Here is a 15,172-nt window from a genome sequence, read left to right as displayed (position 1 = left end):
AAGGACTTGTGCCACTTGGTTTGATAATTACGTAGTTTATTGAGCACGTGATAAGCGCTGACCGGACAGCCCGGCAGGTAGGCTACGTCGTTAGCATACGTCTGTCTGACCGTCTAACCGTGTGCATATGCATACGAGTACCAACGTGCATGACCGTAGAGGGGAGAGGGGTAGAGTGGAATCAGACTTATATTATAGCTAATATGAAATATGGAGGCGGCTGCGTCCTCGCAACTGTTGAAACCCACCTAACGGCTGCAGGTGGCCCGGTGGACATGAGGATATCCTTCGCTCTCCCTCTCCTTCTCTCTCTCTCTCTCTCTCTCTCTTTCTTTACCTCCCTCCCTTCCCTCTTTCCTTTTTCCCCGGCCTCTATCACATTTTACTTCATCTCTCTGTGTGCAGAGCCTCTCTCTGTATAAATGATGTATATGTACACATGCATATGTATGCACGTACACAACTGTGGTCAAAGTGTCAGACTGTTGAACAGTCTCATGCGGACACGTTGGATATAGGTTGTAATAAATACGGAGCGTACATTTCAGTTTATAACGCATTGAAGATCAGATAAGGCGAGGAGGCCAGGAAATCGAAAGATATAACTTTGGTAAGAAATGAACGTTAACGTTTCTTTTTTTCTTTATTTCATTTTTTTTTTTTTTTTTTTTCTCATTTAACCATTTATGTTATGTTCAGCTACTTTATGTACCTACGTTATACGTTCGACACGTGTGACTGGAGCCCGTATAACGTTAAATTGAGATTGAAGTAAAATTACTGCGGTAGTCGACGAACAAATTCCTGTATCCAAGAAGCTACAGGACAGCTGGTTATCATCGTGTTCATGCGCACACCTTATTATACATAATTCGTTTATTTTCCACTATTTTGTATCCTGCACGGTGTATGGTAGATGTACCGTGATGATATCAAGAAACTGTTCAACTAGTTTGAATAATTTAACTCTTCGAACAATTTCAATTTTTGAATTATTTTCACACCTCTGTATCATATGAAGTATCCTGAGGTTGACGTTGAGGTTACACTGATCGTGAGAGAAATTTTTAGTTCCGGTTACCGCTCAGTCCCTGACTATTTTCATTTTTTACCACAATCGAAAAATATAATTATAGGTGCAAAATTAAAATTAGATTTGTAGCTGTTACCAGAAAGTCTAGTATCGGTTACTATTCTTTCTCATTACGATCACTGTTCCTATATTTCCTTGTAACTGTTGCGAAAATTTAATGCTTGTGCAAGAATAAATTGTAGTTAAAGCCTTGTTTAACTAAAAAAGTAGAGTAAACCTCAGAAACTGATTTTGCGTTGCAATTACCAAAAAATGATCGACAATAGCGCAAAATGGTTGCGCGTGCCTCGTTTTTCGTAATTCCAACAATATTCAAACAATTTTTTTAACGATACCTGTTTTACTGAATTTTTCTAGTTACTATAACAAATGAAATTTTTCTCAGTGTATGTTGAATATTGAAATAGCCCGACAATGAGTCACTTACTGCTTCATTTGGTTCCGCAATAAAATGCAATTTCGACAGCGAATGGATCAATTAGTGAACATGAATAGTACTGCTGGGATGAGTTCAATCAGAGACCCTAGAGATGTTTGCATCAATTATAATCACTATTCACTAGTAAATAGTACAACGTTGCAACGGTTTCTTGTCGATCGAGTTGAACTACTTCGTTCCAAAATCCAATTTCATTACGAGATGAAAAAAATAATCACCTCGCCGTTTGACGAAGGTGGCGAATCTGCAAGCGGAAGAAAACCTGAGCGTGATTGATCCAGTCAACCAGTATGAAATAAAATTATTCGAAACATGTGAATTCGGATACTCAGTTTCCTCAGAATATCACAGTACATACATAAATATATGCATAAATGTGTGTTGCGTTCCCGCGCAATATTGAGCGCCATTCAGCGTATACTTATACAGCAATACGTTGATCTATGTATAAAGCAATGCCTACTGTAACCCCATCGCGTGTCTACATCAAATTACTACAGAACATGATTGGGATGACGTCTTAGTAATTCCAACAGTGGCTGTTATGTATTGAGGATGATGTCTTGAGGAAACCGAGGCGTATTTTCAGTTTTTTCGAGTACTGTTTGCTCGGCATGAAAATCTTTGCATGGATGGTGTTTTGTAAACTCGGGGCAGTACAAACTATGCATGTGCATACCTGCAAATTAATGGCTATTCTCTAAACGTAGGAATCGAGTACTTGAACTTTCGCGTGCGCTTTATTCCAAGAACGAGAAGAAAGAGAGAAACCGAGAGACGCGATGAGCAAGTCGCTGGGCTCAGAACAGACCCATTAATGTGCAGGTCTGTACTTACCGTAGAGAATGATCCCTATCAAGAAACCAAACCAAGATTTTTGTGCATATCCTTCCATCCGCGTTCATTTCAGGCGACCGAATCAAAGCCTCCGTGATTGTTACAGTACTTCGACGTGGGGCAGTTGACGTACAAACCATCACCCATATCTCTCATCTCGTTAGGTAGCAGCAAAAATTAATCACGCAACTTTGTTGAATAACTGACATATGCGTTAGGTGCTCGATCATGACTTGGAAAGTGATCATGTGAAAGATTTAACAACACGTTTATCGTGAAATAATTATACCTACGTCAACTGACATTCGTTGGTAGGATGCGGTCATGCGCCCCTGTGGAGCCTCCTGGGTGAAATTCACCTCCGTGACATTAGCTATACAAAGTCGCTACATGACGCCAGTCGTGTAAAACAACTCCGCGTGCTGGAGGCGCGGCTAATTGTACAGGAGGGCGCAAAAGGTGTTTTTTCCTTTAAATTGAATAGTTGCTTGTCAAGTCCTGCCACCGACCTTTAAATGCTCGGCAACTATCGCGCAACACCAAAAAATCAACATTTCCTCACACCTGTGGTTTTACAAATCTACCTTACCAGTCAAAGTATCATTGTTATCATGTTCCTCTGTCATCCGTTTACATAACCTCAACAACAATAAATCGCAATTCAATTCTCACCCAATACACTGAGAGTGTACGTTATAATGTTTTCTAGTCTACTTGCATTCACTGTTTTACGATATTTAGATTTTGAATTCTGTTTCAGGGAAGATTGCGGAAGATGGAGGGTGGTATTAAGAAGATGGCAGTGTTGCCAAATTATAGAGCCGTAAAAAAAGGTTTAGGAAATTGTTAAAAAATACGAGGAATTCATGGTTCAGTTGTAGAGTATTATGCAATAACCTTAAAGCGAATGAGAATACAGCTACGAGTATATAATTATATTGTTTCCGTCGATATTCCAATTTTTTCCTAACGATTACACAGGATTAGCGATTGTAAATCCTGTGATAATTTCTCGGAATTTGAAGTGATGTTATAATTAAACAGAGGAAAATAAGTATCAAATGCCATTTGCCGAGTATATGGGTAAACCGTGAACATTCGACAATTACGTATCAACCCGACGATCAGGGAGTGAAATTTTCATTTGGAAACACCCTGTACACATACTATACTAACAATATTTGCCCGGCATACGTAGTAGGCTCGCTGTAGCTATTGTTGGCGGCCATAGCACCGGAGATTGAAAGTGATTTCAGCGGAGTCCACGTTTGTTGAAAATGACAGAATAAAAGATGTGAAAAATATCCAGAGCGGAACGATAAGACAATGATACTAGTTGAATCGAAAATGCATATCAGACGGCGAATGCTCGTAGCGTCGCTTTTGGACCACCCTGTAGACCGAGCAGTCACAGGCGGGGGTCTTATAATATCGCGTCATACGAAACGATGAAATAGTGCCCGTGGCCAAGGAATGTTCCCTACCACTTGAGTCCTGAGTTCCGAGTCGTCGAGTTGACTGGCGTCCGGACGACGATGGTGCGTGTGCAGCGAGAAAGACGAAGTGAGAGGCCTATTCCCCACTTGCACACTAGCAGGCAACTCACAGCGAAACGCCACGAAGGAGGTGGGTGTGGGTGAGCTATTCCCGTTGAAGAAGGAAGGACGGTGTTCGTGTGCTTGTGCATACGACGTCGATGGAAGGGAAGAGGGCTAGACTACCCAGCGGGTAAAGAGCGCGGGCGTAGGCTACTGCCCGTAATCATCATGACAAAAGGTCCGGGCAAACATTCGAACAATTTATTAGCCTATACGAAGTCATCGTTACCCCTGACCGTTGTCAAGTGTGCGTAACAGCTACGAGGAAAGGGAGTCAGTCGCGTCCGTACCTCCACCCACGGAGCGAATGTATCCAACGCTTCCTAAACCTCGTCGCGGTATTAAATACCGCTTGGATAACTCCACCATGTCAGGTAGCTGCTTTACGCGGAGAGACTATCCGCGATGCCTCGCTAAGGAGATGAGATGACATGTGAGAAGGCTGGACAAGACTTACGGATAGTAATTCAACTCGTGGCAAAATCGCGGTAGCTCAAGTCCAACAATAAGTGGGTTTATCAGTTCAGTGGTACCATTACTCTGAACTCAGTCTTTGTGTATTTCAAGTGTTACACGTTAAGTAATTCATACAGTCCATATGAATATCTGAATAGAACGTCCAAAGATGACTTACTAAGGTAAAAAAGGAAATAGACACCTAAGAATGTTTTACATTCCACGGAAAATAATTCCATCCGTGATAAAATTGCGGTAGCTGATGTCGTTTAGGTAGGCATACCAATTTCATCGTACCATTACCCTAATTGTAAGCTCAATCTACGCGCCTTTCAACTGTACGGTAAGTGGGTCAAAAGTTACATCTCAGTTTTGACTGCTCAGAGACTGACGGTCATTTTTTATGCAGCCTCTCAGGGCTGAAAATTTTTGAGTTGATGGCCAGCTACTGCAACGTGAATTCATTCTGATCGACATGACGATACATTCTTCGGAGCTTGTATCATAAATCCAACCGCACATTATTACCCAAAAAACGTCACGCACAACACATACATCAAATAGAGTCAAGATGTCCTTAACGTATGCAATGATAAGATAATATTACAATGTTTTCATTTAATATAACAATCGTTTTGTCGAAACCGCGGATTAAACGACAAAGGGAAGTACAACTGTATTTGTGAACTTAATCAAAAAAAAAGTTTAGTCATTTAACCTGCTTCTCAGCAATACTTTGAACTATAAGTATGGTTTACTCCAGTGTTTTGAACCGAATCCTCTCTCGATCAACTCCATTTACTTCCGGATGGGGCAGGGTTGGAAGGAACGCGTAAAAACGGCGATGAAATTTTGTTCAATTTCACTGACAGCTATATCGCAGGATAAAGGAACCGGTGAAAAGAAAAGCCTGTCTGCATATTATTGTGAAATCTGTATTAACGACCTACGGCTACGTGTGTGGCTCGAACACAGATTGTGTGGTGTAAGGTACGAGCTTCTGTAATTGAACAGAGTGGCAGAAAGTCTTGTTCGCGACGGATATACTGGTAGCCTGGTCTCCTAATAGAATCAAGTGGCGAAATAGGTGTGCACGCACAAATTGCGTTTCTGTGGTCCCTGTATATGCGTACATTGTGACGTGGATATATATTCCTACATTTCACCAGCTCGCCTGCGGATCGATCGGACGAAGTGGCGGGCAGCTAATATAGTGCCAAGTAAAGAGTTTATTCACGACTGAACAAAGTTGATATGCCAGAGCGTGACTTATAAAGGAATAGCACCTCGCTTCTTGGCGATAGCTCGTCTGTAATTTGGGAAAGTAGCACGGATTACAGACCGACAACTATCTGCATACGTGATATTGTGTGTCATGGATAATTATCTTGAATCTACTCCGTCGCTATTCGCACTGGCGCTAAAAGCAGTCACAAAACGTAAGATTTAGGAAACGAAAAGTCCGATCACGCGAATGACGAATAAAAAATAGTGCGAAGAACAGCCGTGCGTGAAAGGAATGGTCCTAAAATTATCTCGACTTCACTAAATGCGTTTGTTTATCGTGGCAAGAACCTCAGGAATGGTGAGACTAATTCTGCTAAAAATTTAGTCAATTTTAAGTTAGGAAGCACCGCGTCGATTGAGACCAAAATCGGAAAAATCTCATCATTCGTTCTCGAAAGATACGTGATCAAAAAATTGATCGAAGATATTTTCAAAATGCCTAAAGACGTGGAGTTCTAGTGAGACCTGGACTTTCAAAAATCACATTTCCTCTTCTTTGTCGACAGAATAGCGGAAAATGAGAGGCGATAAAAAGAAACGTACTGTAACCCCATTCATCGTCTGAGAAAATAGTTGTTCTCCGGTTATTCCGATATGCCTAGTAAGACATTTCAGTGCTTGTGGATGCTGATGTAAAGTGAAAGAAGTAACGCGAAGCGTGAATGATTGCTTACCTGGCCCTGCTCATCATTCTCGTTGTTGGTCAACTTCACCTTCTCGAAGGAGACGACCTGCTTGCGCAGCTGCTCCCCGGTGAAGGGCGAGTCGGGGTGAAGGTAGAGGCGGGCCGGTGCCGGGGGATCTGCCTTCCCGGCGACTAGCCACGAGCTCCTGTGGTAGGCGTATCGGTACCTCTTGTTGTCCACAGGCACAATGTCCATCAGCACTGCGTACCGGCCCTCCGATCTCAGGCCATTGAACGACACTCGACAGGTCGGGAACATCCGTCTGTCGGATCGATACAAGCGATAGTGTGAATTACTGATCAGCGTAGAGGAGAACATAGGATACAGGCATGAAATAACAGCAGTAAAATTCAAGCTACTATGCTGCCTGGAGTTGAACAGGTTTAATTAAGCATTGGCTAAAAGTTCTTCATCTTGAACTTTGATCGTACACGGATTTATGATTTCCTTCTAACGACACTGTCATTGCAATTACACTCTCACCGGTAAGTCTGTAATTTATACCATAATTACCAGGGGTATATTACCGAGACCAAGACCAGAAGTAAATACTCGTTTATCATTTGATTTCAATGTAATCTTACACTAGTCAACGCGTCGGAAAAAGACGAATCCTGAATTCCTAACATGGAAATGCAAACGACGTATGTAATTTTGATGTGTAAATGTCCCTCAGGTTTCACCTCGGACTTTGACTATTCGATATGTAATCGTTATGTATTCAGTGATGTAATGCATTGGACGTCACTCATACCTTCAAAGATGACTTGTTGAGAAATGAGAATAATTCCACATGGAGGAGAATAACTCCTTCCGTGGACCAACTAAAGTCAACTGTGAATCTCCTGGCGAATATTGATGTGCGCATCTTTGGACACCGTGAACATGGTCGATAAAACGAGGCCAGCAATTGTTTAATCGAAAAATAACAACATGTTCAGATCATCAAAATACGTATACTGACGTACACGTTGAATTTTGAGATTAAAGTTCGCCAGCTATGGCGTCATGAAAATCCTTTCGCTGCATAAACACAGCTGTGATGACCACAGGGCGGTTTTTTGCGAAGAAGAAAAGTAACTGAAAATTGGAGGCACGAGAGAGAGTTCTGTCAACTAGAAAGTTATTCGATGGATGATGATGTTATGAATTTACAAAGTAACTGGGATCTGAATTCGAAGGAACTAAAATACCGTACTTATTTCGGAACAATTACATTCATAAGAAGTTAGTAAGTCTTCGACCCTTTTCAGTGACAGAATTCTTGAATTCTTCGGTCATGAAAGAATTAACGTTATTCTGTCATTATTACATTTTACAGCCCTGCTTTGAATTTTTTTCGTAACACATGACTCGAAGAAAATGTCTGATTGTGTAATCGTATGAACAAATGATCTTCAGCATACTAAAAAAAGTTTTCAAATTTTCCCTGCAGTTTTCAACGTCCAAATTATACCCACACGATGACAAAAAGTCTCGATACAACCTTTTCAGGTATTCAGCATTTGAACTGTAACCAAGAAGAAACAAAGGACCGAATCACGCTTTGATAAGATGCCATTTCTCTGCAGCGAGTATAAAAATTTACCGCCTCGAGGAAAGAGCGTATTGTGTCAAGGGTCGTGCAATTCCCCGGATTCGCAAGATGTCGACATCAATGCAAATTTGGCACAAATCCCGCAGTCTCGAGGTTTGAACAACTCGAGTGTCAATCGCGACGCTTGTCAAATGAACATGGCACGTTTCAGCCTAGGCTTCGATGTCCGAACTAATCAAGCTCTGACTTCATCGGTCCCAGTCAAACGAGAAGCGTGCCTAAGGACGAACATAAGAAGCTCTGACAGGACGACGAGCTGCGCCAAATACGCTCAAGCGTTATTTTGCTTCATCACTCTGAACCTTCTGCTTGGCGTATTTTTAGGGACCAAACCCATCATGCCACTGTTCTTCGCCAACCAATTTTGTGGCGCTATGACAATCATCTACTGGAGATTAACTGGCACTCTGCCTGTTTAAGAAACATCGTTTAACCGTAATGCACAATATGTTGATCTGAGGAATTGCACATCTCAACGATTGTTTGAAATATAAATTTTTGATGATTAGAAATAAAGTCATTGTCATAAGTCAAAGAAGTTTACAAACTGTTGTTTATACAAATCGAAGCTTAGAACAGTTTGGCACGGAACGTAAATCGCGGTTACGAAACGAAACTTGGGTCTTCGCACAAGTTTAATCTACTCCGTGTTCAGCCCCATTGAGTCGCAATTCACTTGAATAAACACTCATCGCTAATTGTAAGTTGCTGATAACGACCACCCGGTGCAATATGAATACAACCATAGCCTCATCGACTATGAACAGTTTCTACGGAGCCTCAGAATATTTGCATAACCGGTTTTTCGTAAAATTCAAAAGCCCATAATTTATCTTCAAATTGCCTTACGGGATGTACCGATGAAATCACGGTGTGGTATGGAGAAAAGCAAGCAGGACATATTTCAGAAATAGTATTTGAAGTTTGAACTTCTGTGCTTTCGTTATAACATTTTTGATTTCCAACGCATTGAGCACTCTTAAATAAACTTATAATTAGCCGAGCTTGACTCCAATGTTTTTAAAACTGAAGTGAATATCTGCCTGAAACAGTAATTCCAAAATTTACTTTTGATAGGTTCTCCTTATTTTCGAAACTAGATACAAACGACAGGTTCTACCAAATTCCGTTGCCTCCTGAAGTAACCCACAGATGGCTTCGCCGATTTCGCTACTCAATCAATATGCTCAATGTCACCCGAATAGTTGCACCCGTTTTCGATTTATTGTCGGTAAACAACATTTTCATTTTTGGATATAGCTCAAGGATGTCTCCACGACTTTTGTTCGAAATTCAACCAGTTATGGATCCAAGATAACCGCATCGGTTGAGACTAGAGTCATCAATGTCCATTTGATCGCGATCGTTGAAAATTGATGACATCTAGAAATCCAACTGAAAATTATCAAAATAATTCTCTAGACCTGAAAACGTATGGGTTCAGTGAAGAGATTCAACTTTTCATTTCATGGTGATTATAATAAGATTCCCTCTGCTCCGAAAATAGAAGAGCGGAAAATTAAGGAGATGAAAAAGTATGCAGTAGGTAACTACATTCTGGGCGACTATCCCCAGTTCCATTTGGGTAAGTTTTACCATGCAGATGATGCGTGCGATATACTTCGACCCCTGTCGAAATCATCACCTCGAAGAATTCTTACCTGAAATCTTTGTTCAGTGACTCTTTGAGTCTGATAGATATATCGTCTCTCGCACCTTTGACACCCCTGGGTTCATGGTGGCTCAAGATTTTTATCCGACTCTAAACTTTTCAACCGGAATATATTATTGTCCTTGTGTTCACGATACCTTGTGCCAAGCAACCACGAAGAATACAGAAAAGAGTTTCACAATATGAATTGTTCAATATTGTCGATATCTTTGCTTATTGGATCCCGTATGTTAAGGACAAGCGAATTGGTTTATCTTGTTGATTTCGTCGAGGGTACGGAATGATTTTCAAAACAACTAGACCAGACGAAGAGGATTTAGACGAACTTAATTGCCTTCACGATAGTGGACTAGAGTGAAATACGCGAATCTGGAAAAAAAGTCTGGACCATGAAATCCGAACGATCTGGACAAAACACCGTAGTCAGAGCGATCCTGCAGAAGTCGGTCAATTAAACCGAAACAAACGGCCCTCTTTGCTTCTAACGAGCCTATAATCGCGACCCCCCTCCCTGCCCCTCTTCCTTCATCCACCCTCGCAAAGCAATCCTCGAGCAAAACCACCCGGAGCGACCCGGGCGGCCCGGGAGCTCGTCAGCAACTCGGGCCGAGAGGGTCGAACAAATGGATTACGGAAGCAGTGGATATTATAGCGATCTAAGTTACTCAACTGTTTGCCGAGTTAACGACTCTACCGCGCTGCCAGGTGGTGTCACTATTGTAATTATGTCTGCGGGTATCGCGTCCATACCCACACAACATTAACCGACTCGGCTCTCTTAGCGCGTCACATGTATCTGGACTCTGGCGCACAGCATATTGTGTGCAGACTGCCGCCACGGCAAGCCTTCATGTCGCACAACCCTAACACAAAGGTAGACGCGCACAGCGCCTACCGATCCTACCTTCCTACCTCTGGGACGCCAAGTGGGTGAGACGCCACTGATGAACAGTTCGCGTGACAGCCCATAGACACATCCTGCCTGGCTTATACACTCACGGGAACACACGCACTGACCTCGCAGTCAGTCGATAGCCAAGCCACGTGGCGGCGCCACCGTCGAGTCTCAGATTCTCGCTTGTAAAGACTCTCTATTAAGCTGTTATTGCCTTCGTGCTTTTCGCAGATCCGCTGCATCTAGCATTTTTACACTCTCACCGTCGTGCGGGTTGATAAAATTAGTCCTTGATACCTGGTGAGGGAGGGAAGATTCTGAAGGATGAAACACAAAATCCGTTTCTCAGAAACTTGACGATTTCTTATTTCATCCCATGATCAATGCTCGCGTGAGCAAGGAAACCCGCCGGTACTTTTGGCTCGTTGTGAAAGCTTTTGAAATTACTCGTGGAGCCGTTATTCGTCGAGTTAACGTCGCGTTGGAAAAGTGTGATATAATGTACGTATAATGAACGGGTGAGTAAAAACAGGCAGTTTTTGGCGGTTCAGCGATTTCTGCCGCAGGACTACGATGCGGTGTTTTGTGAGCTTATCGCTCTGAAGCTATGTAATCTATGAAGACCACTTCACTCGAAGCTTATAGATGGGTTTATATCACACATTTACCTGCATTCGTATGTATATAATGAACTCTGGCAGGTGATCCTCCGGCGCTGTATGATTACGATGCGCATCGCAGCAGTGCGGCCAGTCGGATAATTATATGAAAATTGCATCTCGCTTACCGAAATCTAAAACGCTTTGATTGCTCGATCGCAAAAACTGATAGAAGAAATTTCTAACCATATTTTTTTTTTGTTCATCATTTTTCTCATTTAGTATTTTTCATTTTAACAACTATCATGACATCTGCCGTTCAGCGATTAGAGTGTTTTTGTGTCTTTTGCGTTTTTTGCTTCTTCAAGAGTCAGCAGATGCTGTTACATTTCTATGCATATCTCAACAACATCTGGTTTCCGCTATTACCGATATGAAGTAAAAAATACTTTATCGATGTGTCACATGCAGCTGTCGAACGAATGTATATGACATACTCACTTTTTGATTATGTTTATATAATGTTAGGAATGCAAACGCTTAATCAAAAAATAAATGTTACCAGAATAAAATAAAAACATCGATTCGGATGGGTTGTTTGTTTCACCTCTACTCAACAATGATTTCTCGAGTTATGAAAAGAAATGCGAAGAGAACATTTTCTTTTTACCCAAAATCTTAAACTCAAGCAAGCGTTGCGGTTTTTACTTTTTAATTGTATAGTTTTGTCCCCTTCCTCGTTGATTCTGACATTATTTAAATACATACGCAAATAGGTGCAACTGCCGTTGCAAGAAAAACTTTACGGCGAGGTTGAATTAGCGCGGTGCCAAGCGTGGGAAAGGATCAACGAGAAGCTGACTGAGAAAGAGCAGCGAAGGTGAACAGGGACGATGCAGTGGTGAGGGACCGCCTGTTGCGATCCACAATTCCACCTGATTGGTCTGAATTTGGAATTGTTGCCGAGACTGACACGTTTGTTAAACGGGTCTTGTACAACTTAAAAAGTTTTTAGGTAATGCTGAGTTAGGTGGCTGGATACCGGTAACCTTTTCCGATACCATAGCTATGCTAGTCACCTAAATACGAACAATAAAACATTTCGATTCGGAAAAATATTCCAAAACTTAGTAACGATGTTTTCTTTGAGTTCTTACAGATTTTTGTATTTCGTAATGCAGAATACCAAACATCAAACTAATTCCTCTTTGATTAAATCCCGCCAAAAGAATTGAAACTTGTAAAATCGTGTTGTACCACCATATTTGTTACGGTCGATATATGCCGATACAACTGAAAACAGCAGCTATTAGCGCTCTGTGATTACCTAACAAGTAAAATCGATAATCCTTGACCCTGCAAAATATCCGTAGAAAAAAAATTCCACGCATAGAATAAACTAAAAGTGTCCAGTGGGAATAAATGGCACGTTTATTTAACGTTGGGGAATCGAATTGGAATGGTGAATTATAACGAACGTACATTACCAGTTTTCGTTTTAAATGGAACTGATCAAAACCCATCAAGATAAAATTTATTCTCATTGTAGTGAACTGCATATAATTGCAATTTGCCCGCAAAATTCGACCTCAAAAAAGCATCCAATTTCCCGGTTGTAAACGCGATCAGGATTTGTCTCAGCACGGAACGTTGAAGTCGAAACGGCGAATTCGGATTCAAACTTACCGGCCCGTTTTGGTGATGATCATTTCGGTCCCAAGGTCGTTGAACTTGTCCCAAAGCTCCTTGGTCTCCAAGTGACATTCGACGTCCCGCAATTCGTCGGAATTGCAGCTCGTCCGTCGGCGGTGTCTCCGTTCAACGTCACCGTCAAGCTTGGCTGAGACTTGTTCTTCGAGTAGGCTCGGCGACGTGTCTTCGACGCTGCTGCACTCCTCGACGTCGACGTCGACCTCCTGCTCCTCGTCATTGGTCGATCTCTCCGCGTCCTCACTCTCACCTTCACCGACCCCGTCTTCACCCTCGTCATCGTCGTCCAGGACTTCTTCGGCCACGGCAGTCGCAGCGGCAACAAGATCCGCTGGCGTCGTTTGAACGCCTGGTAAACAGAAAGAAAACTCGGCGTCAGGAATTTTTGAAGCACTTCTCCTCGGTTGAAAAAACTCGATACTCACGATCGAGACGCAAATGGAACTGTTCAAATTTTAGATTTTACACTTTCGTTTGTCTATCCTGAGTGACGAAGTATCTTTAATGATTGCAAATTTGCACTTGGACAGATCCGAAAAGTGGATGAAAATTACAAGACGTGCAAGCTGTCGTAACCTCAAACTCAACGAAAACCAGCGTATAAGTGCTTTCGACAATTTCTCGCGATCATACAACCTATCATTTCCCACAATTTGCAGAGATTCTATTAATAGAAGGTGGAAAATAGGTAAAAAGGATTTTCGTAATTGGTCGTTGAACCATAAAGGTCCAACGTCCCGTGAGCTTTTAATAAATCCAAATTTAAGAAGACGGAATTACAGAAGCTCGGTGTCTTCGCTAAGCATCGCACAAACAAGTGCAGATCAATCTCAACAAACACTAATTGACACAGCTGTGAGTTATCTTGGCAATCAAAATTGCGAAAAAGAACACTTTGAACACGCTCGTAACGACATTTTCTTTAACGAATACTTGATTTGAAAATTAGTTTTAGACAATTTGAATTGTCACGAAGATTTACACAAGTTCTAGCATCCTTTCCGATCTTTGCACGCCTCGACTTTGCGAGAGAACAAAAAAAAAATTAAAGAAAATCTGAAAATATTTGTAACTAAGACCGTTCAGGGTTGCCCTGAATTCGTTAACGTGATTCCGCGACAAGCTGAAACGCTATAAGTGTGCTTTTATCATTATTATTAGCTATTTCTGCCGCTGATGCTACTAAAGAATTTGTAGAAACAAATAAGAAAGATATGAATTGCGTTGAAGCATGAGGCAACGCTCGAGTTGCCACGAGTGCGAAAGCACCGCTTGAAGAGAACCTCAACAATATACTAGGTATATACGTATCGTTCACACATGCATCTGCGCATAGGTATACGTATACGCATACCGAGAGGAAAGTTACGTCTTGACATACTGTATAAGTGTAAAATTTTACACGAATAACCCACGCTAATCACTGCTCGAATGCGTTGCAGAGAAGGAATTACCGTAACTCGTGAAAGTCGCGGCATGAGCTGCACGTCGGCGGTAAGCGGATCATTGCGGATGAAACGACGCGATTCGCTTAGAACCAGGCACTAATTATCCTTGTGACAAATATAATTAATATCTCGATGAGACAAGGCCGTGACACACCTTGGAAATGTTGGTTCAAGAAATTGCATCGGACGTAGGCTGTAAAAGATGTTGGCGATAAAATTAAACAAAATTAGCGGTGTTAACTGCTTAGCATAAAACAATTTATGTGGCAAATTCGAAAATTTAACATCAAATCGTTTTATACTGATAACAAATTAATTATAGTTTATAGAAGCTGTCCACACCGCATTTTTATTACAGTGTACAGGTTGGACAAGAAATTGTGGAGACTAACCGAATGGCTAATCCAAAGTTTGGGAGTTCGGGCTAAATTCAATGAAGTTGAATTTTTCCAAAACGACGTATCTCTGATACACAGTTAGAAATATGTCAACTTACCAATTTCGACTTGCGGGAAATTTTACAGGCAAATTCTCTACTAATTTTCCTGCAAAGTTAAATTAAGTTCTTTAGGTTTTCATTCAATCGCGAAAACGTTGCGTGTAAAATTATTTTATAAGTCGTAATTCGCGAACTTGTATGCTTCATCATAAAATACATAAACGTTTAAATCAACATTCGTTTCAGGTGAACTATAAAGTACCAATTATCAAACAAAATGAGACCTGATCCATCGTAATTCGGTAAAGAACAGAATTTTCTAACAATTTTTCAATGATAAACAGCTAAACGTTATTTATACTTGAATTAAGGATTTGGAATTTTGTATCACTTTGGGAAGAATGATTCTTTGAATG

General features: G+C 41.4%; 1 protein-coding gene and 1 long non-coding RNA gene across 2 annotated transcripts in view; one reads left to right on the top strand and one right to left on the bottom strand.

Annotated features, from left to right (window-relative positions):
- LOC124211945 (T-box transcription factor TBX20) overlaps positions 1-15,172 on the bottom strand; it is a 34,426-nt gene that overhangs the window by 15,813 nt on the left and 3,441 nt on the right. Inside the window, exons 2-3 of the mRNA XM_046611504.2 lie at positions 12,846-13,218; positions 6,385-6,658 (exon numbers count right to left, since the gene is read on the bottom strand). Coding sequence (XP_046467460.1) covers positions 6,385-6,658; positions 12,846-13,218 — 647 coding nt within the window. The remainder of the gene's footprint in view (positions 1-6,384; positions 6,659-12,845; positions 13,219-15,172) is intronic.
- LOC124211946 (uncharacterized) lies at positions 524-3,302 on the top strand. The gene is made up of 2 exons (XR_006881549.1): positions 524-610; positions 3,130-3,302. It is a non-coding gene; the product is annotated as an uncharacterized lncRNA (long non-coding RNA).

Source organism: Neodiprion pinetum, chromosome 2, assembly GCF_021155775.2.
Source record: "Neodiprion pinetum isolate iyNeoPine1 chromosome 2, iyNeoPine1.2, whole genome shotgun sequence".
Taxonomy (NCBI): domain Eukaryota; kingdom Metazoa; phylum Arthropoda; class Insecta; order Hymenoptera; family Diprionidae; genus Neodiprion; species Neodiprion pinetum.
This window is presented reverse-complemented; position numbering and strand designations above follow the sequence as displayed.